Source organism: Chelonoidis abingdonii, chromosome 4 (assembly GCF_003597395.2).
Source record: "Chelonoidis abingdonii isolate Lonesome George chromosome 4, CheloAbing_2.0, whole genome shotgun sequence".
NCBI classification, from domain to species: domain Eukaryota; kingdom Metazoa; phylum Chordata; order Testudines; family Testudinidae; genus Chelonoidis; species Chelonoidis abingdonii.
The window spans coordinates 60,210,105-60,236,974 of record NC_133772.1 but is presented as its reverse complement, the minus strand read 5'-3'; the positions used below and the strand labels follow the sequence as shown (position 1 = coordinate 60,236,974).

The window sequence follows — 26,870 nt, the reverse complement described above, 5'->3', positions numbered from 1 at the left end:
TTGTAAAAAGCATGAACATCATTCTGGGATGTATTAGCAGAAGTGTTGTAAATAATGTAATTCTTTCATTTACTCAGAACTGATAAGGTCTTATCTAGCATATTCTGCCCAGTTCTGGACACTGCACTTCAGGAAATATATGTACAAATTGGAGAAAGTCCAGAGAAGAGCAACAAAAATGATTAATGGTCTAGAAAACATGACCTATGAGGAAAGACTAAAAAATTGGTCTTGTTTAGTCTGGAAAAGAGAAGACTGAGTGGGGATATGACAACAGGCTTCATGTGCATAAAGGTTGTTATAAAGAGGAGGGTGATAAATTGTTCTCCTTAGACACTGAGGACAGAACAAGAAGTAATGGGCTTAAATTGCAGCAAGGTAGATTTAAGTTAGACTTTAGGAAAAACTTCATAACTGTAAGAATAGTTAAGCACTGGAGCAAATTACTTAGGGAGGGTTGTGCTCCACCACTGGAGGTTTTCAAGAACAATATAAACAAACACCTGTCAGGAATGGTCTAGATAATACTTAGTCCTGGTTCAGTGCAGGGAACAGGACTAGATGACCTATCAAGGTTCCTTCCAGTCCTACATTTTTATGATTCTATGCTGCAGATTAACCTGTTCTCCTGCCAGTGATTCTTGTCCAATCAAGAGCATTCTTATATGAGTAGTTTGAGCATCACCAGTCACAGAACAAAGCAAAGTGGTTATGTCTTGCCAGCCCTAAGAGTGTGATACATAAGGTTAGTAGGCCATTATTCATTGCACATAGTAAAGCAATCAGCAGATGTTAATTTAGATATTTCCAATGATAATTGGATTTTTGTGTGTAGAAAACTGATATTTATGAATATCGACTTATTCAATAAATAATATACTTTCCCAGTTTAATAAAGTATTTAAGCATTTGTTCAACTTTAAGTGAGCAAGTCCATTTCTATTCAGGTAAGCACTTAAGCACATGCTTAATGCTCACTGAAGTCTTAAAAATTTAATCACATGTTTAAATTCTTTGCTGAATTGGAGACTTTATAAGTGAACACATCTAGAATTCACAGGAAAATAGGCCCAAACAGAAGTCCAGGAACTGAATGTCTCCAGACTTTGGGATGTTAAAAACTGTGAACCTAAATTTCATGGCTGAGGTCCATCTCTAGTAATTAATGCAATTCAAAAATAGAACTACTGTCTAACAAACTGCAAATTCACTTATTGTTAAACTCTTTTGATGAATCTGTTCAAAAATCTTTACTAATTCACTTGATAGAATAATAAATTAAAAATGCATCCATAATCTCAATTTTCATTTAATTTTTTTAACATTAAAGAAATCAATCTTTACACATTTATATATAACAGCAAACCCAAAGATAAACTATGATTGCCAGCTAACATCAGTTTATGTAAAATAGCTCAAAACTTGGTATGAAATATATATCACCCTGCATATAAACAGTAGTCAGTAACTGATTTTGCAATAATCTGGCACTTATTTAATGCAAGATTAACACAATAAGTCTGATTTTTCAAATCAGGGTAATATGGAACAACAGCACCTAATTCACGTGCACAATTACTTCAGTTGTGTATATACCTAAAAATGCTCACAAGTGGCAAATTAGGCAGCAGCTAGTATGATTTGTACATACAGTCAAAGTAATTAAACTCTCAAATTAGGTATATGATTGTTTTAGGCTTCTGACTGTTTGGAAACCTGACCTTCTAAGGGTATGTACTTTAACTTTTCACAAATAATTTCAAAATTAAATATTTACATGCAATGTAATTCATGTTCTGCCTAAAAATATTGTGTTACCTAATTTGCACAAGAGTAAATCAATGAGAGACTAAAGGTCCTTACTAACATGCAAAATATAAATATAACACATTTGTCCAGCTACAGTGTACTCTCATTAATCTTTTCTCTAGTAGTGTTTGTTATTCTCAAAGAAAATGGAAAACAAAGTAAAGGATTTCCACAGATAATCTTGGAAGCATAGAGCAGAGGCTTTTTTACAGCTTTTAAAAAAATCTGTTAGCTCCATGCAAGTTCATGTAGTTCAATATTAATTTAACTAAGAACTTTTTGATTTGACCTTTTACCTTCCGTATGCAGTGCAGCCCCACCTTCAGCACTGTCAGTGATTGCAGTTCTCTCTTTATAGTCTTCTTCTGAGTCACTTTGTCTGAAACACTCATTTACAGCCCATGTGACTAAATCTGGTAGGGTAAGCATTAGGATTCCATCACTGGTATATAGTCTGCAGGCTTTCCTGGTAAGTTCAAGTTGTCTTGTACACATGGTAAGCAGCTTAAAAAAAACCAGCAACGATAAAACAATGGAATGATTAATCACTCAAAGGTGAAATTCTTCCTTCTGCAGAGGATTTACGTGGGATTTAAGTGGTGCATAAACCTGTGCTGCCCCTTTACATAGGGGAGAAGTTTATCAATAGTGAAAACCAGTCTCATTTTATTAGATATGTTCTAATTCATTTGCAAATGGGAGACAAGTTGGATGATCTAAAGAAAAACCCCAGCAACCTATTTTAATTTGCCCTTCTATTAAAATGTATAGAATATAATAACCAATATAGCTGAATATGTTTTCAGTCTAGATGGAATTTGGCAGAACAAAATATTATGCCATGAGATAATACTGGCAAATCAGTCTCCTACATGTTTCTTAATAGCTAGCTCCAAATTCAAGTCCTGTAGCATTCTGTAATGCCCTCACGGAACCCTAATTTCCTTGGATGTATTTGAGATACACAGTATGCCAAAAGAATAAAAGTTATCTACAGTCATAACATAAAATGTTAAGTGAGGTCTCATGTCCTTAGCACATTTGATGTAAATATGTGGTACAGCTCCCTAAATTATGTGTAAGAACCCCAGAACTGTATCACTCCCCACCCTGAACCCTCCTTATAACCTACCCTATTGCAGTACAATTAAGTCCCTTGTTAATTTATGTTCAGATTCAATACTATTTATTTCATATTACCCTCCTCTTGCCCCCTACCACTTTCAATGTGCTACATCATTTTATTGTGCATTATAGATTTGTCAGGAACCCTGCTGGAGGTTTGGGGTTTTGACAAAGGCATAATGGTGGGGGTTTTGGGGGTTTTTTTGGCAACCAGAAAGCAGAGGAGGCTTTTGAGCAGGGATGGAGACAGCTTTAAATTTAGGAGGGGGAATTAACTTCCTCATTTCCCACCTCAAACCCTGATAACTAGATATACCACTCCTCTTCCCTAACCCAGCCCAATATCTGCCACTATATTTAACAAGCATGGAGAAATACATAAGCTTGATATTTCTGTTAATATGATCACCATTGAAATCAGGGCAGGCGCTTTCATTTAGGCGACTTAGGCAGTCACCTAGGGCGCCAGCATTATGGGGGGGGGGGATTTTGACCGGATTGAGGGCGCAGGTGGCTCCGGTGGGCTCGCAGGTACGTATCCTGCGGAGGGATCTGCTTGGTCTGCAGCGCGCTCTGGTGGACTGCGACAGGCTTTCTGCAGACGGTCCCCTGGTCCACCGGAGCCGCAAGACTCGCGTGCAGGGCGGCAAAATGCCCGCCTAGACGCCCAGAAACCTGCTGCCGTCCTGATTGAAATAGTTAACAATATGAGCCCCACTTCTCAAGTATTGTTTTACTCCTACATATTCAGAGAACAGACAATATTAGTCTTGGCTTATACCAATGAGTTCACACTTAAGTTACTACACCCTATGGGCTGAAAGTTTTACAATATTTTTCTCTATATGAAAGTTATATTCTGGAGCACAGTGTATGCCGCAATTTTCAAAAAGAACAATTATGTTGCAATTTACATGGGTTTTGGGTGTACAATATAATGATAAAATAACACCAGTGTAGTCGGTACTCTGGTACACCTTCTCTAAAAATATGAATGGTGTCACCCAACTGTTGAGTCATCATAATCCAGCATACTAGAAGTGCAGAATAGTTCATCTTTGCATAAAGAACTTCCAAAAAAAGCTTAGTCCACCTTCAAAGAAACCCCTACTTGCCCAAGGAGTGACATACAGAGATATTAACTCCAGTGAAGTCTCTTCTGCCAAAACTGCAGGCTTATAGTAAAGAAAATAACTTGACAGGTGGATTGTACTACTGATTGATCTTTAGCAGGAATATGGAAGCCATGTTCTATCCTTTCAGGCTCAGAATAAAGGAAGGTATGGGTCGTCAGAGAAATCTTTATTATGCAAAGACAGTGGAACAAAGTAAATTAGAGGAATTGATCAGTCTTAAGCTGACTGGCTGAATACACCCATGTCCCTTAGAGAGGTTCCTGACTACGTTAATACTGAAAGAAATGTGATTCAATGTATTTATCAATTTTTATTAAAATATTAAACAAAAAGATAAACAAGAAGACATCTCACAAGCTAACTGCTATTACAATTAAACTAAGAAAGTATACAACTATTACACAAAATCAAACAAAAATCTATGCTAAATTAATTCAATGTGATATGGATTAAATTAATAAATTAAACAAAATAGTGTAATATATACAAGTTAGGAAGATTTAACGAGGTGGTTGTCCTTTTGTTATAAACTAAGACTGTATCTTAACTTGGAGCATGGTAATTGTTTAATACTGTAAATAAGTTATCTGGTGCCTAACCCAATTTGAGCTAATTATAAACTTCTCATATATTTCTAAATTCTATTGGTGACTACTCTTCCTCACCCCCAACTGAGATATATATACTTTACAAGATACTTCTGCAGTAGTTCAACAACTCTGATCGGTGACAGTTTCAATTCTCTTAGACTTGTGAACAGGACACAGAAAAGCACTTAATGATAGGCTCCTCACCAGTACCGCGGAAGACTGATGTCACATTAAAGTCTGTTTCAGCTCTTGCTTGAGGACACAAATTGATTAGTCAAACAGAAGGTTAGGGAAAATACAAAATAAAGTAGTTTCTCTGTCAACATGGGCTACAGTTGACAGGCTTTTCCTCACCTCTCTCAGAACTTCCTGGCCTACTGACCCAAGGAATCTCCAGGAGACCTACTACTCTCTGCAGTTCTGTCCTCAACTGAGCTTTTGCTGGCCTGTAGAAAAGGACCCAGATCCTCAATAGCATTTAGGTGCTATTGTTGTACCAAAAGACAACCGGCTTCTCAGCCACACACTTGATTAGTTATAGTTTGTGAATTTGTTACTTTCATCTTCTCAGTGCCTTGCTCAAGCCTTGGGCAAATCAGTGTATGCCTACGTTGCACCATGCAAATTTGGTCCAGTCAGAGTTTGAATTAGGCATCCTTAGCTAGCATCAATTTTGGAGAAAGACCTGTAGCTAGAAGATATTTTTAAAATATTATGTCTTTGTGCACATCACGAGGAGCTATAAGGCACTCTGATCCCCAATACAAAACACAGAAGCTGACATGAGCCTATCTGTTGAAAAAATAGTTGGCAATGGAACTGTCACCAATTACAGAAAGTGATGATCCCAAACATCAGCTTAAAAATTGCCAGAGTTCCAACAGTCGTCACAATAGTAATCTAAGCTAATATTAAAAAATAAGCTTGAACATCTTTGTCATGTCACATTCTTCTCATAACAAGACAACTTTACAGTAATTTCTCATGTTTGAACGGGGTATAAGTCAAATAAATTATTTTCAGAAATTTCCCTCTCATAGAGAGAACTTACTGTTAAAATCTCTCAAGATTAACTAAACTTAAAAAAAATGTTTCATTTGTAATAAGGTTATAGTTCCCATATATGTTATTTTCTCTTGAAGAATACCCACTGATGTATAATACAGAAGAACGGAGGGCTGTGTTGGGATCTAGATATCGAAGAGTTTAGGGTTGGGGTGCTGATACGGAAGCTAACTCAGTCTGACAATGGCAAAAAATCTTGAAAATGTTCTCCTGCAATTACTCAGCTAAAACTGTGTGAAATAACATAATTTCAGTTTAATTGCAAGATTTTATGCCATGAATAATGTTTTATCATCCTTCTGTACACCCTTTTCTCCGTGCATCCTATCCAACTGCAAATCTGGAGAACAGGTTCCTACAGGCCCTGGATCAGACTGGGAAACAAACCAATAGGGTAGGACTAAAATTTGTGAATTCAAAACAAACACCTCAGCAATTCATGATGAAGAGAGATTTAGCTTTGAGATTCTGGTTTGGGTTCATCTTGGTCACTGACAAAGGCTGCTTGTCTTTGCCAATACTATAGACATTATAATTATCTCTAGGGATGATTGTTACTAATACTTACCATAGGGAATGTTCTAGCAATGATTAACTGACCATTTTGGTAGCCAGCTCCATTTCTGTATGCAATTATTTTCACTGCTTTCTGGTTTACAGCTGCAGAGATCTTTTCTGAGATTGTTTGTATGGAGGTTTCGGTCCGCAAAGATGCTTGAACTTCTTCTAAATAATTCAAGGTATTTTTGGCTTCCAATGTGGATAAATCAGTCTTTAAGATAGGAAAGAATCAGATCCAATCAGGCTGCTGCTTTTATTAAATCAATACTGAAGTGAACTTCTTTCAATGAAGCTCACAAATTTAATTTAAAATTTATTCAGTCAACACTACATTTATTGAAATATGGAATATACTAATATCTACTCTGCATGTACCTTTGGTGATCACACCAAATCTCCAGGGCTTTCTGGTAGCTATGATTTGTTAAAGATGACAAGAGATGGCTAAAATCAAATTTTGTAGGAAAGCTAATGAGACATTCACTTATTTCTTTTAAAGATCATTGAACATATCTGTACACACAACTGCTTAGGTAAAGATGAAACAGCTTTCAAAAGATATCTCCCCTTCTTCAATGCAAAGCTCCCATTAATTATTTACTCTTAATACTAATATCTATAGGAGTTCCACATGTGCAGGCAAGAGACAAATATGCCCTGTAACAGATACATTTTAATGCTAACAGGAAAACTATTCTAAAATTTGGTATAGCACAAAATAATATTTACCACATTTATATCCCTAATAACAAATCTGCCACTCTTTTGACTTCCATTCATCAAGAAAGATATTAAGAAAAAGACAATTTTAATTTTATACAGATTTTAAACTCAGCAATTAGTACATTCCCAGAATGAGAGACAGTGGTAGAGACTCTGCATACATGTCACATGCCACGTACTGCAGCAATGACCAATCTATGACACATGCATTAATTAGCAGTAACATGCAAGGTTCTTTTAGAGTATCTATGTTGCTGAATGAGTAGAACCGCTCCCCCCCCTTCAACACACTTTCTTCTGGAATTACGGGCAGTCATGTCCTCTCAGCATAGGATCAATGGTGGTGGTGAGAACTTTCACTCACTACCCAGAACTGGAATGAGTGGTATGGGGAACATATTGACAGAGGCCTTTAGTATCCCATAGGAATACCTGAAGAGGAAGGAAGCAGGTCAGACTTTCAAAAGACTCTCCCCCTCTCCCCCAGTGTAGCCATGGCCACTGTTCCTCTGCATTCAATCAATGGACTGAAAAGTGCAGCCTCTGGAACACTGAGAACCTGATCTCAAAAAACTAGTGGTTGATTGTAAACATCCTACCCCTTTTCCAGGGCTGGAGTCCAAAGAGAGGGGATATACCATTCTGCTATTAATCCATGGGTACCATGGTAATATCCATACTGGCCCCATCCTCACTGACACCTCCAAAACCTTTCTGATCTGTTCATCAGTGAACAGTAAAACTGAAAGATTATATGAAGGTTTACAGTTTGTTCAAGTGAAGATAGCGAAGTTCTGCAGTAGTCTAACAATGTACTATGAACATTTTCAGGTTATTTTATAATCCTGAGTCTACAGTACAATTAATAGGAGAAATTAAAAAATACAAACCTTCATCACATTAACACACTTAAAAGGCCCCAAGGAGAAATGATTTGCTTCCTCAGAGCCAGAGGCACAGAAGAACATGCTACCAGTGGGTATTTTTTTCAGTTCTTTCTTTCCTCTTATGGCCCTTGCACAAGCCAAGCATATCATGAACTTCTGCTTTCCACTGGGTGAAAGAAAACAGTAGCCCTAAAAAGAAGGAGAAATAATGGTTTCAGTGCTTTAGAGTGTCCAAATGTGCAACAGTTCAGTTATCTAATTACTTCCTATAAGCATTCAAGGTTTCCTCAACACAAGTCCACATTTGCTGACCTTCCTGATGCTGCCAGTTAGGATACATGAATAGCTGTTGTTCATAGCTGTTGAAATAAGACAAGGACACAAATGGCTTTGGATCTTCTGCCCTCCCCTCTGGACATTGCAAAATGGAACTGATGTTGGAACAGAGCAACTGTGACATCAGAGGTGAGTAACTGAATGTATTTTTACTTATTACAAATCTATGGATTAAAGTGACATAAAATTTGACTAGGGATTTTATCATCATTTAACCGTGACCTGTTTCACAGCCATGATGTCATACTTAGGAAACAGAAACGTCTACAGACATGAGTGTTCAATATTTTACTTTACAAAATACTTTTTTTGCTAGCAGGAAGAGAAGATTATGCACTGACACCTGAAGTGGAGCACCCACAGGGACAGCACCCAAAGAAAAAGTGAAATATTTCATCTGTCCATTTCAGATAAACATAAATATATAGGTATACACATAAACATTCTACACAGCCTGTTGACTGCATTGATAGTGGATTAAACTTCCCTATGTCAGCTTTACATACCTTAAAAATATATTACTTACTGGCTGGTCTATTTTTTCTCTACTGGTCACAGAGAATGTGCAAACAGAAGCATGATTTGCTGCTGTGATTTCTTGATCCAGTACTGTGCTGTAAAAGGCACTAAATGCTCCTGCATTTTCCATGTAATGCCACTTTTGATTGGCAGCCCCATTGCTGTATTCTTTATATTTCTGTCAAAACATAAAAAGATAAATCCTATTCCTACACTATAGCATTCTGCTATTCAGTATTTGGCACGAATGCCTTGTGCTGTTTAAAAAAAAAAAAAGCGTGTGTTTCAGATGAGACTTTAAATTCTCAAGCCCTGTCTGTTCTGTGTGGACACTAAACATCTCATGACACTTTAAGTAAAAGTAGGTATTTGCCTCAGTATCTTTGACAAATTTTCCCCCTGCACTCAGTGTTGTACGGTGGATTAGCTCATCTTCTGCCATGGAGGTGGCTACATTTCAGAAGTGGTTTATGTACAGAAGCAGTTTTAAAGTGCTGTGCGATCCTTTGGGATAAAAGGGGTGCTAGAAACATAAAATGCTGTTAATAAAATAGACAATATTAGGTGAGTGAAAAAGTGAAACTAATCAGCAAAGGTGGTCCGCCATTAACATCTTGCTGATTTAAACTGGGATCTTCTTTCTGGGATCTGCCATCATGGCAGAAGACCCAAATAACCCAATGAGGTCATATGAGAACAGAAGACAGGAAGATGGTTAGGGTGTTAGCCTAGGACTTAGGTGACTGAGTTTCAATTCCTTACTTCATAATGGACTTCCTATGTAACGTTGGGTAGGCCACAAAGGTTAGATTAATTAAATGGGAGTTAGGTGCCTAAATCCTGTTGAGGAGCTAGACTTCTGTGTCTCAGTTTCATACCTATAAAATAGGGATAATAGCATTTCCTGACCACACCAGGGTTTTGTGAAGACAAATGCATTAAAGGTTGTGAGATACCCTGATGCTACAGTAATGGGAACCATATAAATTAGGTAGCTAATGTTGATTCCTGGAAATGAAGTTCTGGGAAACTCTCTGATGTACTGTTTTCTTTGGAGACACTCCTCAAATTAAAACAAATATTATATCTTAATTATTTACAACAAACATATGTGACTAAGGAGAGAAACAGAAAAAATGTCAACAAACTAGGAAAGTTGAGGGAATAGAAAAAGTTCCAATTCACAGTTGGAATGAACTCAGTGTGCATAAGAGACTCTGCTTTTTAATGTAACCTTGCCTAAAATATTCCTTAGCTTGAGTCAAAGTTCATGTGTTTCCCTCCTCAAATGGTCAGAGCTTTCCAGAGGATCCTAGGTTTTGGGGTAATTCACAGGTATATGCCAACAGTGGGGATCTCTGCTGACAATACTTAAAGGAAAAGGAAATATCCATTCATAGAATCAATGTATTTCATTTCTGTGGCTGTACCCTATGTAATTATATATATAAGCCTCTGGAAATTTCCACTACATGCATCCGATGAAGTGGGTATTCACCCACGAAATCTCATGCTCCAATACGTTTGTTAGTCTGTAAGGTGCCACAGAACTCTTTGCTGCTTTTACAGATCCAGACTAACACAGCTATCGCTCTGACACTATATATCACATGTCATTCATTACAGGCCTATTGCTATTTTTCAAAATATGTCACTGATATTTTTTCCCAGTCTTTTCAGTCAATGCCAGAATCCCAAGAGCATATTTGTATAGACAATATTTTATATTATAGCTGGCGTGACAGTTTCTGCTGGTCTAACAGGCATTCTTTAATACTATGCAGGTAAAGAAATTCAAGTACTTAGAATCACTTTTGGCATATAAAATTATTTAATTCATAAAATATATATATAAAACCCTCCAGGGAAAACAAGACATTTCAACAACAACTTTGTCGTGCATGGCAGCTTGCTGCATGAAATATGAATGAGAAGCCATATGGAATTCAAGATTTTGAAAAACCCTCAGACTATTGTTTGGAGTTCTCAAAAACCACAAGTTCATGAATCTTTTTTCCTGTAATTTAAAACTCTTGGGGTCAATTCAGAGGGGAGCATAAGTAAGTCCTGAAAGAGTCTAAACTGAAGTAGCTGGTATCGCCTTCAACATGTATGTTACAAGAAAACAGACTGCCTCTTGTCTCCCTTTGACCCACATTCACTTACCATATCACCTCTACAATTTGTCCAATGATTCTGAGTGTAAGTGAGGCTCAGCTGGTATAACTCACATATCAAGGAGCCAGAATAGAAGAGTTTACTGAAGCTAGCAGCTAACAGGAAGATGTAAGAAGATGTAAGTTAAAGCAGGCTACCCTCTATTTTACACCTTCTCATCCCTTCTTCTGGCAATTAGTGTGTAAGTTACAACAACAAAGTCCTTTACACATCCTTACACAGGTGTAATAGCTCTAAGAAAGTCTAACTCAGTGTAAGGGAATCAAAGTGTCAGGAAGTTTAGCTTACACCACCTTACACTTCACTTCAGGGTTTGGCTAATTGCTTTGTAGTGATTTAATTTTTTAAAAACACAACTTCCTAGCATTTTCTTTGCTTGTGTGTTAGTGATAATAAACTCTGAAAAACACAAATGGCTGCCTGATACATGTCAATATCAATTCCATAATTATTTGTGTATCCCTTTTTCTGCTCCCTTTTTTCCCCCCATCTCCCTCTACATTTGTTTTTCACTCATCCATCTCTGTTCCATTTTCAAACTATTGTTTCCTTGGAAATAGTCCTCTGAACACAGGATGACAGAGACAATTCAAAATTAGGCAAAACAAGTTCAGCTATTCCCAATACGAAGACTTTAAGGGTATCCATAAAAGATGTAGAATGATTAATAATGTCTCTGCTGAGCAAAAAGCTGAAAACAATGGGCAAAATAAGCGAATCTTCCCTTTTGATTTTAGAGAGTGCAAGAATGGCAGCATCCCTGAGAACAACTGGCATATACAAAGAACTTAATTGAGCTGACTAGGGAAGGGCTCACCAGACTAAATTTAACATTTCTCACTTTTATTATATTGCATGAACTTTAAAATATTTGTCACAAACCAAGGGCCTGATTCTGCAAACTGTAATGCATGTGACTAATCCCTTTGATGTATATTATTATGTGAGTAATTTCCACCAATGGTCCTTAACTGCTGCAAGAAATAAAAGCTAAAGTTTTCATAAAAAGAGTGGAAGCACACACAAAATACTTGAAAAGCAAATTGGTTTCCAATAAAAAATAGTTTTGAGGAAAATATATTGTACATATTCTATGAAACTGATTGCGCTACTAAATGTCAGCTTGTGATAGCTTTTATCCCATTGAGATAATGGCAATGGTATTCGGTAGTAGAGAACGAAGCTGTAGCCCATATTTATCAGTTGCATTGAAGACTTAGTGAATGATTCTGACATTCTATTACTCACAATTCAATGCGCCGACTTTAAATGCGCCTTACTTTAAAACTAATATGCATAAAATTTCACCTTGGCATTTCTGGACTCCAGAATGTAACTTTCATGTTGTTTTGATTGATAATTTATTGGATACAATTATTTTAAATCTTTGCAACAGCTGTAGCCCTTGGACTTCCTGTGTTATCTATGGTATACAAAGCACTATTCAAAGAAAATATGATTCAAAGCTGAATCGGTATCTGAATACAACTGGACCCTGGGCCGACATCTCGGTGTACAGCACAAATTTTTGTCTCTTGTTTAAATGCAATCTCTTACCTGCAGAACCACAGCACACCCTTTCATGTCCAGAGCACATTTTGAATATCTAGGCTGTGTGCTGGGCATTGACACTGCTAGCACTAGATTTGGATCAGTCATCAAATGAAATGTCCTAAGAACAGAAAAATAACAGTGACACAATAATGTAAAAATGCAAATATTTTTATAGATTACCTAAATTCATTAGGCTTTCTTTTAAACTACTCTTACAGCTAGAGAACTTGAGTGATGCCACAGTAATGCACACTTTATGAAGAAGTCTTGACAGAAGGATTATTAGCACATACCAAAATGCTGACACAACCCTTAGTGGGTTTGGTTCACAAGGAGCTAGTTCATTTTGATTTTCAGATTTACCCCTGTCATAAACAGGTAGCTAAGGGTTAATGTTTCTTTCACCTGTAAAGGGTTAACAAAGAGACCCAAACACCTGACAAGAGGACCAATCAGGAAACCGGATTTTTCAAAGCTTAAGGGAGGGAATTTGGGGTTTTTTCTTGGTCTTGGGTTTTTTGTCTGTTCTGTGCTCTCTCAGCTATGAGAGGATCTATTTCCAATCTTTCTTATCTTCTGTTTCCCAGTTGTAAGTACAAGGTAGCAAAAGTATTAGATCTTCTAAATCTGGTTTTGCGTGTATTTGCATCTGTGATCTGGCTGGTTGGAGTCTTTATGTATGTTTGGCTTATAATATTTAAATTGTATTGTTTTTGGGTAAGGCTGTTTATCCCTTTTCTATTGTTCTATTCATTTCTATAAGGAAAAGCCCTGTATCTTAACCATCTAAGGTTACAGAGAACTGATTATTCTATTCTTTCTTTCTTTTTTATTAAAAGGTTATTGTTATTGTTAAGACCTGTTGATTTCTTTTTCTAGCTTGACCCACAGGAATTGGCTAGGAGAAAGGAAAGACAGGCGGGAGGGGAAAAGCTGTCTCTATGTTTAACTCTCCTAGTTGTCCAGGGCGGGAAGAAAGAATAATGAGAAGAGAAGAAAGAGAGAGAGAATCTTTAAATGTTTCCTTGTCTTTGGGGGTTTGTCTCTTTGTGGAAGAGAGGAGACATACTTCTATGTATGTGATGTAAAGAGGTTGCGATCATCACTCTTCAGTGTAGCGCCAGAGCAGGAAATTCTGGGTGAGAGAGGTGGGGGGGGCGGAATGGCTTTATTCCTTTGTGGTAAGACTCAGAGCCTCTGAGTCTTGGGGTCCCCCAGGGAAAGTTTTGGGGAGACCAGAGTGAGCCAAGACACTGGAAATTCTTGGCTGGTGGCAGCGAGATCAGATCTAAGCTGGTAAAAGCTTAGAGGGTTCATGCTAGCTTCTCAGTTTATGAACACTAAGGTTCAAATCTGAGTAGGAAGCTATGATAACCCCAAATCCTAAATTCAAAGCACAGTGTGAGTAAACCAATTACAAACTTGGCGAGTTTCTCTCTTTCTTCACAAATGCTCTGGCGCTATCCCTTGCCTAACAGAACACCCTCTTCTTTTCTCCAACAGAATTTGCCTCAATCCTGCATTTTCAGAGAACCACCCTTTCCTCCTCTCGCTCTCAAAAAATGGCTTCAGGACCAAAGACAGGAAGATATGTGCATGCACCTCTCCACCTTCCCTGATTACACGATAACTAGAGACACTTCTCCTTTGACCTGGTGACATGTCAATGGCATTTTACTCCCATTCTGACATCTTCAGTGGGCTCCCAGCTGTTCTCTACCCCCTCCTGAATGCTTAGGGGTTTCCCTGCTAGCATGCAGTTCAGTCTGGGATAATTTCTCATGCACAGACTGAAATAGAGCCAACAAAGTACAGTAGCATCAAATGAACTAGGATTAAATGCTGTTCTCCACATTAACATGAGAAAAGCTTATCTAACGCAAACAAGTTCTTATAGTCTTAACTTTACATCCTGCTAACAGTACATAAATCACTGCCTACTCCAAGACACATGAGAAAGCTCTATATTCTTAACAGCATTCAGAGTCCTGCATTGCTATGTGAAGGGCAACTCTCTAGCCATACCCAATACCCCTTCCTAAAAACAACAGAACCTCCATGTGCAATGCTGCTAGCCCCTCAGATGCAAGTTGAGCATGTCAGGCTGGCCACCCATCTGCTATGGATATATAGGGGAAGAAGCTTGCCTTGCTAAAACCACAGAGACTCCAAATGGGACAGCAGGTCAACTACCTGGCTCCTGGAGTTTTGGGGGTGCCTCCAAAGACAGGAGAAAGCGAGATGAAAAAGAGATAAAAGAGTACTGATTCTACTAGGAAGACACTTAAAAGTAAAGAGGGGGAGTCTGGTCCTCTTGGTGGGAGAGTGATAATGTGGGATCAGAAGCTTTCTCTGTGTTTATACCAAAATAGGCATTCAGGCCAATTTCCCTTGGCGTTAGGATTTGATGCAAAACGGTTGCAAAAGCTGAGACATAATAGATTTTTGGGGATATCCACTAACCCTTTTAATACACAGACAAAATAGAAGGATTTTAAAGAACATAAGAATGGCCATACTGGGTCAGACCAAAAGTCCATCCAGCCCAGTATCCTGTCTGCCAAGAGTGGCCAATGCCAGACGCTCCAGATCTCTCTCCTGCCATCCATCCCCACCCTCTGACAAACAGACGTTAGGCATACCATTCCTGACCCATCCTGGCTAATAGCCATTAATGGACTTAACCTCCATGAATTTATCTAGTTCTCTTTTAAACCCTGTTCTAGTCTTAGCCTTCACAACCTCCTCAGGCAAAGAGTTCCACAGGTTGACTGTGCACTCTGTGAAGAACTTCCTTTTATTTGTTTTAAATCTGCTGCCCCTTAATTTAATTTGGTGGCCCCTAGTTTTTATATTATGGGAACACGTAAATAACTTTTCCTTATTCACTTTCTTCACACCACTCATGATTTTATATCTCTATCATATTCCCCTTTAGTCTTCCCTTTTCCAAGCTGAAAAGTCCTAGCCTCTTCAATCTCTTCTCATATGGGACCCATTCCAAACCTCTAATCATTTTAGTTGTCCTTCTCTGAACCTTTTCTAATGCCAATATATCTTTTTTGAGATGAGGAGACCACCTCTGTCTGCAGTATTCAAGATGTGGGTGTACCATGGTTTTATATAAGGGCAATAAGATATTCTCTGTCTTATTCTCTATCCCTTTTAAAATGATTTCTACATCCTGTTTGCTTTTTTGACTGCTGCTGCACACTGTGTGGACATCTTCAGAGAACTATCCATGATGACTCCAAGATCTCTCTCCTGATTAGTTGCAGCTAAATTAGCCCTCATCATATTGTATGTATAGTTGGGGTTATTTTTTCCAATGTGTATTATTTTACAATTATCCACATTAAATTTAGTTGCCATTTTGTTGCCCAATCACTTAGTTTTGTGAGATCTTTTTGAAGTTCTTCACAGTCTGCTTTGGTCTTAACTATCTTGAGCAGTTTAGTATCATCTGCAAACTTTGCCACCTCACTGTTTACCCCTTTCCCCAGATCATTCATGAATAAGTTGAATAGGATTGGTCCTAGGACTGACCCTGGGGCACACAGCTAGTTACCCCTCTCCATTCTGAATGTTTACCATTTATTCCTTCCCTTTATTCCCTGTCTTTTAACCAGTCCACGAAAGGATCTTCCCTCTTATTCCATGAAAACTTAATTTACATGAGAGCCTTTGGTGAGGGACCTTGTCAAAGGCTTTCTGGAAATCTAAATATACTATGTCCACTGGATACCCCTTGTCCACATGTTCGTTGACCCCTCCAAAGAACTCTAATAGATTAGTAAGACATGATTTCCTTTTACAGAAACCATGTTGACTTTTGCCCAACAATTTATGTTCTTCTATGTGTCTGACAATTTTATTCTTTACTACTGTTTCAACTAATTTGCCCGGTATTAACGTTAGACTTACCGGTCTGTAATTGCTGGGATCAATTCTAGAGCTCGTTTTAAATATTGGCATTACATTAGCTATCTTCCAGTCATTAGGTACAGAAGCTGATTTAAAGGACAGGTTACAAACCATACTTAATAGGTCTGCAATTTCACATTTGAGTTCTTTCAGAACTCTTGGGTGAATGCGATCTGGTCCCGGGGACTTGCTATTATTAAGTTTATCAATTAATTCCAAAACCTCCTCTAATGACACTTCAATCTGTGACAATTCCTCAGATTTGTCACCTACAAAAGTTCAGGTCTAGGAATCTCCTAACATCCTCAGCTGTGAAGACTGAAGCAAAGAATTAATTTAGTTTCTTCACAATGATTTTATCATCTCTAAGTGCTCCTTTTTTATCTCGATCATCCAGGGGCCCCACTGGTTGTTTAGCAGACTTCCTGCTTCTCATGTACTTAAAAAACATTTTGTTATTACCTTTGGAGTTTTTGGCTAGCTGTTCTTCAAACTCCCTTTTGGCTTTTCTTATTACATTTTTACACTTAATTTGGCAGTGTTTATGCTCCTTTCTATTTGCCTCACTAGGATAAGAAGACAATTCTGTGTTCTTGGGATCCAAGCATAATCTGTTGTACTGTATGCTTTGTCCAATATGGAGCCTTGAATCAGGAGATTAAAAGGGGACGGAGCAGATGAAGACAGACACTTTTCTCTGTATTCAAGACCACTGTTTTTATTTTATACTGCTGATGATTGAATAGTGCAGTTTTTCTCTCTTCACGAGCCCACGATTTGTTTAATGTATCCTTCATCATTCTGCTGCAGTGGATTTCACTTCTCAGGGGACAGAAGTGAAGAAGGAAAGATGAGTAGCATACTGTACAGCAGTGTATAAAGCTAGTGGCATTTTAAGCATGCTCAGTATGTCATTGCATTAAAAGGCAAATGACATATGCATGCTGAAGGTTTCCTTTTCTGTTTTTGAAGGACACAGTGCTTCTGGATTCCTCAAATCAGCACTGGTCTGGAGCTCTAGTAGCAGTGCAATACATTGCCTCCTAGAATCCATATTTTAATCTTTCTGACTTAGGCTGAGTGGATTGTGGAGAAGAGAGCACTTCACACTGCTGTCTCCCCTGTGGTTGAGGTAAGGAGCCCTCATGGGGGTGGTGAGGGTTTCCCTTGATTGGAGGGATTGTTGCTTTGCTATAAGTCTTTTAAATCTATCTATCTTCAGTTTTCTACACTAAAAATTCATTTATGAGATTCTTTGCTTTAACTTAATGGTTAGTAAGACAAGAAAATGATCAAAGAAGAACTATTGAAACCCTACTAAAAGTCCTAAACCTAATTCTTTCCCACCCAATACACTAAAAATAACTTCAATAACTAGATAATAGTCCACAGAATTGTGTTTTAATGTATGATACAGAAAGCTTCCCTTTATAACATTTAGTCTCATATATCAGCGAACATGCTTGTACCTGTCATGATCTCTCCATATCCAGCGCTGATTGGTATCATCAGGTTTCTTTTCCACCAAAACAACTTCAGTCCCAGGATGCAGTTTAGCATCCTGTACCCCCAAAACAAGCCCTGGGAATGCACAGTTTATAATCTGTTTGTCTCTAAACTCAAACTGCTGATGGTGAGCCTTCTGCAATTCTGCAGTCAGCTTTGGTTGAGGTCTAAATAAACAAAATTGTACTTAGGGTTAGAAAAATACCCTGTTAACTAACATCAGTTACACACAACACTTATGACAAGTAGATTTTGCAGGATCTTTGTTAACTTGTCTGATTGTGTTCTTAATTATAGAACAAATGACCAGGAGTACATCATGGGACTGGGTACATGAGGGCACGGAGAGGAACAGAGAGGATGGACAGAGGAAAAAGTAGAATGAGAGGGCTAACATAGGGAAAGCTATTTCCAAGACAAAAGTGAAAAGCATCCTGGCACTCATTGCCAGTTCTACTAGACTACAGTTCTACTATATTGGCTTTCTGAAAAAGCACAAAGAGGCAAACATCACCTTAATTTGGTTGTGTTTATCTCTATCTGCTTCTGTAAAAACTAGAACAAACGTGCTATGGGTAATAAGGACTAATTTGAAAATAGTCCAGCATGCCTCTACATCCTTGACTTTTAGATAGTCATTCTAGTAAATCTAATTACATGCAGGTAACATGCAGATAAATAGCACGCCATTCTGAACTTCGTGGAAATAAATGAATACATCCTAAAATTATGGGGGCAACAAATTCCAGAACAGTAGTGCTCGAGTGAGCCCAAGTGAATGATACCACTCAATCTCAGTGTACTTATCTGAATGACATTTTGACTGCTTTTCATTTTAATGTAATTTAGGGATTTCGTTTCCTACCCATATTTTCAAATTCTTCTCTTTTCCCTTTCTGTTACGTACCCACTGTCCATATTCCATACTCCTGCCTCTCTCCTTACATTTTTTCCTCTTATTTCTTGTCCATGGTGTGCTACCTCTCCTTTGGCTGGGAGATACTTCCAAGTGGCTGTTAAATGCCCTGAATATCAAAGGCGTGACTTTTAAAACCCTGTCATGTACCTGCAATTTGATGTGGCATATAACTTTGGGCACAATTCACTGGGGACACAAATAAAAACATATAGACTGAACTTGTCAACTAGGGACCTGATATAATGCCCACTGAAGTCAATGTAAAAACTCACAATTACACCAATGGACATTGGATGAGGCCCTCTGTGTCTACATGTCTTCATTTGTGTCCCCAAATAGCTATTCACAAAACTAAAAGAAGACCAGGTTGAGGCACCTTTAAAAATTAGGTGGAAAGGATTATTTTTTTTTCAGTTAATGTCACAGGAAATTAGATATTAATGAGAGATTTGGATCTAACTGCTTATATATAATTCTAAAAGTTTCTTCATAAAGGACTAAATTCTCTTGCAGTGGTAAAGTCCTATTACTATTAAAAGGAGTTCTTCCTGAGTAAGGAAAGTGGGATATGGGTGAATAAATACACGGAAGCCGAGCTTGGTATGGTGTGTGGGTCTCTGACTTTTTTTGTCAGGTTCAGTATTACATTGTCCAAATGTGTATCAATTATATTGTAAAAGTATAATTATTTCTGACCTGTACTTCTGAAATAACTCTGCTTTTTCACAGGCTTCTTTATCCTTGTCCTTCAGAAAACTGTTATCATCATGAAAATCACAGAAACTTTTCTGCCAGGAATATTTGGATTTCATATGCCAAGCATCTGTTTTAAGATGTGATTTTGCATGTGAATTACTGAAAAACATAAACCACAAAATGGGAATTTTGAAAACTAACAGAGATTGGAGTTTTGCATTAAAAAACAAGGGGTTTTTCTTTAAAAACATTACTTCATTTTGAGGAGACACTTTACAGGGTAACTAGAAGTAAAACAATTAGATCTTGCACTCTTGCATCAATGAGAGTTTTTTTCTAAGTAAAAATTGAAGGATTTGGACCATAATTTGTATAATAATGTCCACAGTTATGGAAAATCTATTATAAACATACAGGGTGAAATCCTAAATCCCCTGAATCTATGGTAAAACTTTCATTGACTTCCCTAGATTGTACCTAGGGACTTTCCATAAAGTAACAAAGATTTTTGTTTTCATCACATAAGAAATTTCTTAATCACACAGAGCATTATGTGTATCGCTGACACTAAAATGTACAGAAAGTCATGCTTTTGTACAGACTTGTATGAACTTTTCCTAGACCAGGGGTAGGCAACCTATGGCACGCGTGCTGAAGGCAGCACATGAGCTGATTTTCAGCTGCACTCACACTGCCTGGGTCCTGGCCACCAGTTTGCGGGGGGCTCTGCATTTTAATTTAGTTTTAAATGAAGCTTCTTAAACATTTTAAAAACTTTATTTACTTTACATACAACTATAGTTTAGTTATATATTATAGACTTATAGAAAGACACCTCCTAAAAACGTTAAAATGTATTACTGGCACACAAAACCTTAAATTAGAGTGAATAAATGAAGACTCAGCACATCACTTCTGAAAGGTTGCCAACCCCTGTCCTAGACTGATGGACTACTCCAGCCCCCACTGAAGTTCAGAGAAAGAATCCCATTGACTTCACTGAGAGCTGGCTCAGGTTCTAACAGAGTGGCCCCTTCAGGTATTCTTTCACGTTTACTTTGAGCAGTGTTGTTTCACAAATTTGTACAACGCTGACTATTATCCTATGAGACAGCAATACTTGCCAGTATCTGATTTATAATTTTCTATTATATACATTTATGATTGATTCTTTGCTGATATGTAGCATTTGAAGCCTCCTCGCCAACCTTTAATAAAACAGTGCCATCTATTGTCATAATTAGTAAATGCAACCTCTTTCTACAGTGTCACTATCAACTGAATACACTTCAAGCTTTTCACATACCTCATTTCTTACACTGTCTGAAAAAGAAGCAGTTTTTCTGTTTTTTGCTAATGTAACTACGTTAATTTCAGTGGAATTTCACCAGTTTAAACTGGAATACTGGAATGTTGAATCAGGCCCGATGTTTTTACTTTGAAATAATTTTGTTAAGGATCTAGTGGGATTATGCATCAGAATAAGAGTTTTTTTAAATTTGTTACAGAGATTAATATGGATTTTGTGTCTACTTGAGCACTGGGTAAAGTAAATACAGACAATACAATGAAGCAGAAAGCGCCTAATAGAACAGCAAATTAACTTTCTTAAAATTCACAAATTTGGAGAAATTTTGGAGAGATGTGAGCTTGCTGTATTACTGGAAGGTTGTTTCTTACCTGCATTTCTACAACTCGGCACACTATTAGAATTTTATCTTACACCTTTACATAACACTATTTTATTGTCCTTTTTCCGTTACTCAACATTCATTGTGAGATCTTATTTGTGATAGTTGTGGACAGGATTTTTGCCGCCCCAAGCGGCGGAAAAAAAAATGCCTCGATTATGATTGGCAGCAGCTTCACCACGCCGCTTTCTTCTTCCACTGCAATTTGGCAGCTGGTCCTCCCCTCCAAGAGGGACCGAGAGACCCGCAGCTGAATTGCCGCCGAAGAGCCCGACGTGCCGCCCCTTCCCCTTGGCCGCCCCAAGCACTTGCTTGCTGAGCTGGTGCCTGGAGCCGGCCCTGGTTGTGGAAGAACCCAAGATCCTATTCCTTAATTAATAATTTTTTCATATTCATTTGGATACTTTGAATTACCTAGGCTAAGCTCACTTGACCTCCCTCCTTCTTCAAATAAACTGCACAAAGTATAGGAGGTTTAATGTGTGGACTTTCTTAAATGATATAAATATCAATAATATTAAAATCAAAATTGCTGTGGAAATCATTTTGCTTTAGTCTAACATTAGCTCTCCCAGCTTCCTCTTCTCTTACTATAGCTAACCTAACCAGTTTTATGAGACACAGATCTCAGAGACTGATCCAGTGATTATTAAGGCTCCCATTGACTTCAGTGAATGTGGGATCCAGCCAAAAGGCTTGATCTTGCAAGGTGCTGACTGCCCTTGTATACTGAAGGTTTATTTTTGCCAATTAAAATTATTCCTGTTTTTATTAAAATTTTATACTTAAAATTGATTATTTTTGATTTTGACTGAAAATATGCAGCATTTCAAATCTTCACAGCCACACCATTGGATCTGCAAAATGTCATGAAAACAAGAAGTTTGGGCAAAAAGAATTTGTGAATGCGACAAAAAGTCTTGAGTTTCACACTCCCCTAATTATTGCTACTGTAAATGCCTTTGATTCTTACACTGTAAATGGATTAGCAAAATAGATGTAATGAAGTGCAGATTCTGCAAAATCTTTGTACAGTAGGCAGTGACATTTATCTCAAATGGAGTAACATTAATTATGCTGGGAAAGTACACATTACAAAGATTTGAGTGAACTGCAGAATGAGAGCACATTATTTTTTAAAATGTCCACTTTAAATGGACATCTGAATTATAAGCAATCTTTGCACTACTGTATGCTTTACTTTCTTGTAATTCTATGTAGAAGTCAGATTAAGAAAATCTCTAAACTGGCCTGCACAAACCCAATTTTTAAAGGCTGTGGAGTATAACAGTTTTACTACTAAAATACAATGCATGAAAATCTACTCTTTTTATCTTAAGGAACAAGCAAAAGGACCATACCCTTCTCTCCCATCTATATTCTGCTGTGAGTATTAAAACACATCTACAAATCCAACTTGTATTACCTTTTAATAATCCCGTAATAATAATAAACCATGCTTTCTGAAATTATGAACCACATAATTTTTAGTTTTGCAATGTCAGATGTATATCTGAGTTGAAACCCAGATATATAATTCAAATTTGTAAAGTTAATAGGTTATAGATGGAATATTTTCAGTTAAATCTCTTTAATATATTGAAATAAAGATCATCATAGCTTTTTACTTATACCCATCAAATAAGCATTGCATTATAAACACTCATCAGTAAACTCATTCCCTCTCTAACAACTAATCCAATAAATTAATTCTTATTTCTTACTCGGCTTTGCCAAATAAGTTTGAAAAAAAACCAAACTGTTTGGAAACTCAACCCAAACCCAACCTAATCTTTTTGAAAGTTCAGAAAATTGTGCCAACATTTTTCGATGTTTATGTTTGTTTGTGCACTTCTGCATTGCTTGATTTTGGCCAAAACAGGAAACAAGAACAGCAAAAGAGTATGGAAAAGGACATCCTAGTAGTATTATACCCATCAACAGCTAAGAAATCCCTTAAAATCTTGCAAGAGCTTGATCTGATGAGACTTTAAAACTGAATTCCAGACCAAAATGGTTTAGATATATTCTATCAACTACGCAAACAACTAAGACCTTACATTTTTTTTAATGTTCATACATCATACAATGTGTTCTTTAAACTGGGGGGAACAATTTTTCAAACTTGTGTGCCAAAAGTTAGATATCTAAATCAATATTTAGGTATCCAAACAACTGGTCTGCTATTCAAAGTGCTTGTGCACTTAATTCCCATTAAAGCCAATATTCAACACCTCTGAAAATTAGGCCACTTATCTGAGTGCCTAAACATGGATTTTCGGGCCCAGCTTTCAGCTCAGATGAGGTGCAACACAAAGAGGACGTAATGCTGCCCTGAAGGGACAGTTTGGGGTTCTTCTATCAAAGAAATTCCCAGTGGTGCGAAACCAGGCCTTAGGATGCCCAAACTTGTACTAGGAGCTGGTTGGACCAGATACACCTTTGCCTTACTCCATTCAGCTACCCCAAGTGTGAGCTCAGTGCAGTTGAGGATGGAGTCCCTAGAACATGAACTCAGGCACCCATGTTTGAAATACTGCCTTTGAATCCATACATATGGACACCTCTCTGGACTGTATATTGTCCAAATTAAATAGATTTCAGCATTTCTGAAGCTAAAATCTGGCTACATTGCAAGTTTTCTTCCACCCTCTCACCAGCACTGTTCAGTGTATTTATCCTTCATGTTCCTGTTATTTATCTTCCATTGTACATCTTAGCATAAATAGTTACCACCACATTCTTTTGTTCTTTATCTTGCTCTCCTGCTGTCCTCCCCACTCCTGGCGTCAACTCATAGCTTATTTCATTCTTCCCAATTTCTGTCCATAGCTTCTAGTTGATCTGTCTAACAAAGGCACTAGCAATTTCACATGCCGAGAAGGCACACAACAGATACAAACAATGCCAATAATGTTGCCAGTTTGCACCTGTTCAGTATTTTTTTTTTTATCAGCAAGTAATTTGAAAATATGTAAACAGCTACAACCTGGATGTTCAACTAAAGGCCTTTCTTCCAGCATGCCTATCACTTACAAATATGAATAACACACTTTCATTACAATGGCAGTGATTTTATAAGCACTTGCAATGGTATATTTTGTGTATGTATTTCTGCTTATACCTACACTTATGTAATACAGCTGTTATGAAGATATTTTGGATTACTTACAGATCTGAATCATCTTTTATATTCAGAAACATTTCTTCTGTTTGATTTTCCTGCAGCTCCTCAGTTAGTTTTTCTTCTTCAAAAGCCACAAGACATCTATCCACACAAAGTTTGGCTCCAGCAGCAATATTGCTCCTTACTCCTAAAACTAGAACTAAATGCAAGTTTACATAATATTTGCTGCTAAATATTGTATATTTACACTATTATAATCATCAGTGCAAGTAGGGCGGTCCAGTCTGGTATGCTGTACCAGCAAGACATTTATAGCTGCTATGGCATACTGGAAAGACACAGGAGGAGCAGAACGTGCTGGGAACTCCTCTGGCACAGCTGTACTGCCCTCAGCCCTGTCCTCTAGTGGGGCTGCTGTACAGACAGAGGAGACCCTGCGTGGAAAGGTGGGGGTGGCAGAGCTGCACAGGGGGAGCTGCAGGCATGCAGCTGCCCGGTGGCCCCATGTTCTGCTCCTTTCACCACTCCAATTCCAAAGTCTCTGATGCAGCAGGAGGAAGACAGAGCCCCCTCCCAATCCCAGATAACGGGGGATGGATCATGGGGAGGGAACAGGGAGAGTGTGGGGTCCCCAGGCTGGGGACAGGGCAGGGAGGATTCAAATGGAGGGTCAAGAGAGAAGGTCATTTGCCCCCTGTTAGCTGCTGCCCCTGCCCCCCCCCCATATACCGGTAAGAAATGGATTCCACTTGCACCACTGATTATAATATAAGTCTAATCACAAAAAGTAGCCAGCATGTTAGCATAACTTAAAGGAATGGAGATTATATTGTGTAGGGTTTTTTGTTTTGCTTGTATTAACACTTGAGGAAAAATACTTAAATGCTCATGAAATTCAGTCATGGTTTAAGAATGCTGATCTACTTCACCAGTTTGATATACATTTCCAGAGAGCTCTCTAACATCTTCTTTTTCATATCTTTTCTCTTTTGGCCAAATTCTGAAGCCCAGATTCTGATCCTACACTAGCATCAATCACTGATAATGCAATACTCCCAATTTACACCAATGTAACCACCTTGTGCAAAGTCCCAGTTTCAGTAGCCTAGGTCTGTCATGGGCCCAAGCAGCAGTGGGTTAAATAAAATCAACAAAAAAAGACAAAAGAACATAAACATAAAATAAACGAGTTAAAAAAACCCCTTAATTCTCAGGGATTTCACCTCCACCTATTCTCCTGGTGTCTCCAAGGATTTACAGTAACTCCTCCCTTAAAGTTGTCCCAGTTAACGTTGTTTCGTTGTTAGGTTGCTGATCAATTAGGGAACATGCTCGTTTAAAGTTATGCAATGCTCCCTTCTAACGTCGTTTGGCAGTCGCCTGCTTTGTCTACTGCTTGCAGGAAGAGCAGCCTGTTGCAGCTAGCTGGTGGGGGCTTGGAACCAGGGTTGACCAGAAGCCCCCCTATCAGCTCACCCTATCAGCTCCCCGCTCCCCTAAGTTCCCTGTGCAGCAGCTGCCTGCAGTTCAGCTGTCCCTCCCTCCAGTGCCATGTGCTGCTCCTGCCCTCTGCCTTGGAGCTGCTCTCTGAGACTCTTGCTTGCTGTGCAGGGGGCAGGAAAGGAAGAGGGGGGCTAAAGTCAGGGTGTCCCCCTGTTCCCCTGCTCCTTCACCCTGCTTATCCCATCTTCCATAGAGCAGGGGGGACACACCAGGGCTCAGGATGGAGGGAGCTTGTAGTAGCTGCAGTCTCAACAAGCTGATCTAATTAACAAGGAAAATGTATTTAAAGGGCAAATGAGCATCTCTCTCTCTCACACATACCATGTGTGTCTCTGTTTGCAATGTCTCCTCTCCCTCCATTCCTGCTGCCTTGTAGAGTGAGAGAGTTAACCCTTGAGGGCTCAGCCAATTGCTAGTTCATCATTTTGCTTTAAGAGAAATATTCCACCCTCTGACTCCTCCACCTCAACCAAGCTTCACAATCATCATCACTGTGTATCAGTATTAAATTGTTTGTTTAAAACTTATACTGTGTGTGTGTGTGTATATACATATATATATATATATATATATAGTCTTTTGTCTGGTGAAAATTTTTTCCCTGGAACCTAACCTCCTCATTTACATTAATTCTTATGGGGAAACTGGATTTGCTTAACATCGTTTCACTTAAAGTTGCATTTTTCAGGAACATAACTACAATGTTAACTGAGGAGTTACCGTATAAGTCTCACAGGCCTGGTCTACACTACGCATTTAAACCGATTTTAGCAGCGTTAATCCGATTTAACGCTGTACCCGTCCACACAACAAGGCCCTTTATATTCGTATAAACAGCTCTTTAAATCGGTTTCTGTACTCCTTCCCAAAGAGAGGAGTAGTGCTAAAATCGGTATTACCATATCGGATTAGGGGTTAGTGTGGCCGCAGATCGACGGTATTGGCCTCCTGGCGGTATCCCACAGTGCTCCACTGTGACCACTCTGGACAGCAATCTGAGCTTGGATGCAGTGGCCAGGTA

At 38.3% G+C, this 26,870-nt stretch overlaps 1 protein-coding gene across 1 annotated transcript in view; it reads right to left on the bottom strand.

Moving 5' to 3' along the window:
* The window catches only part of DCDC1 (doublecortin domain containing 1), a 441,595-nt gene that overhangs the window by 37,639 nt on the left and 377,086 nt on the right, over positions 1 to 26,870 (bottom strand). Inside the window, exons 25-32 of the mRNA XM_032768514.2 lie at positions 24,392 to 24,545; positions 19,529 to 19,687; positions 17,877 to 18,080; positions 12,487 to 12,601; positions 8,759 to 8,929; positions 7,900 to 8,085; positions 6,294 to 6,497; positions 2,106 to 2,313 (exon numbers count right to left, since the gene is read on the bottom strand). Coding sequence (XP_032624405.2) covers positions 2,106 to 2,313; positions 6,294 to 6,497; positions 7,900 to 8,085; positions 8,759 to 8,929; positions 12,487 to 12,601; positions 17,877 to 18,080; positions 19,529 to 19,687; positions 24,392 to 24,545 — 1,401 coding nt within the window. The remainder of the gene's footprint in view (positions 1 to 2,105; positions 2,314 to 6,293; positions 6,498 to 7,899; positions 8,086 to 8,758; positions 8,930 to 12,486; positions 12,602 to 17,876; positions 18,081 to 19,528; positions 19,688 to 24,391; positions 24,546 to 26,870) is intronic.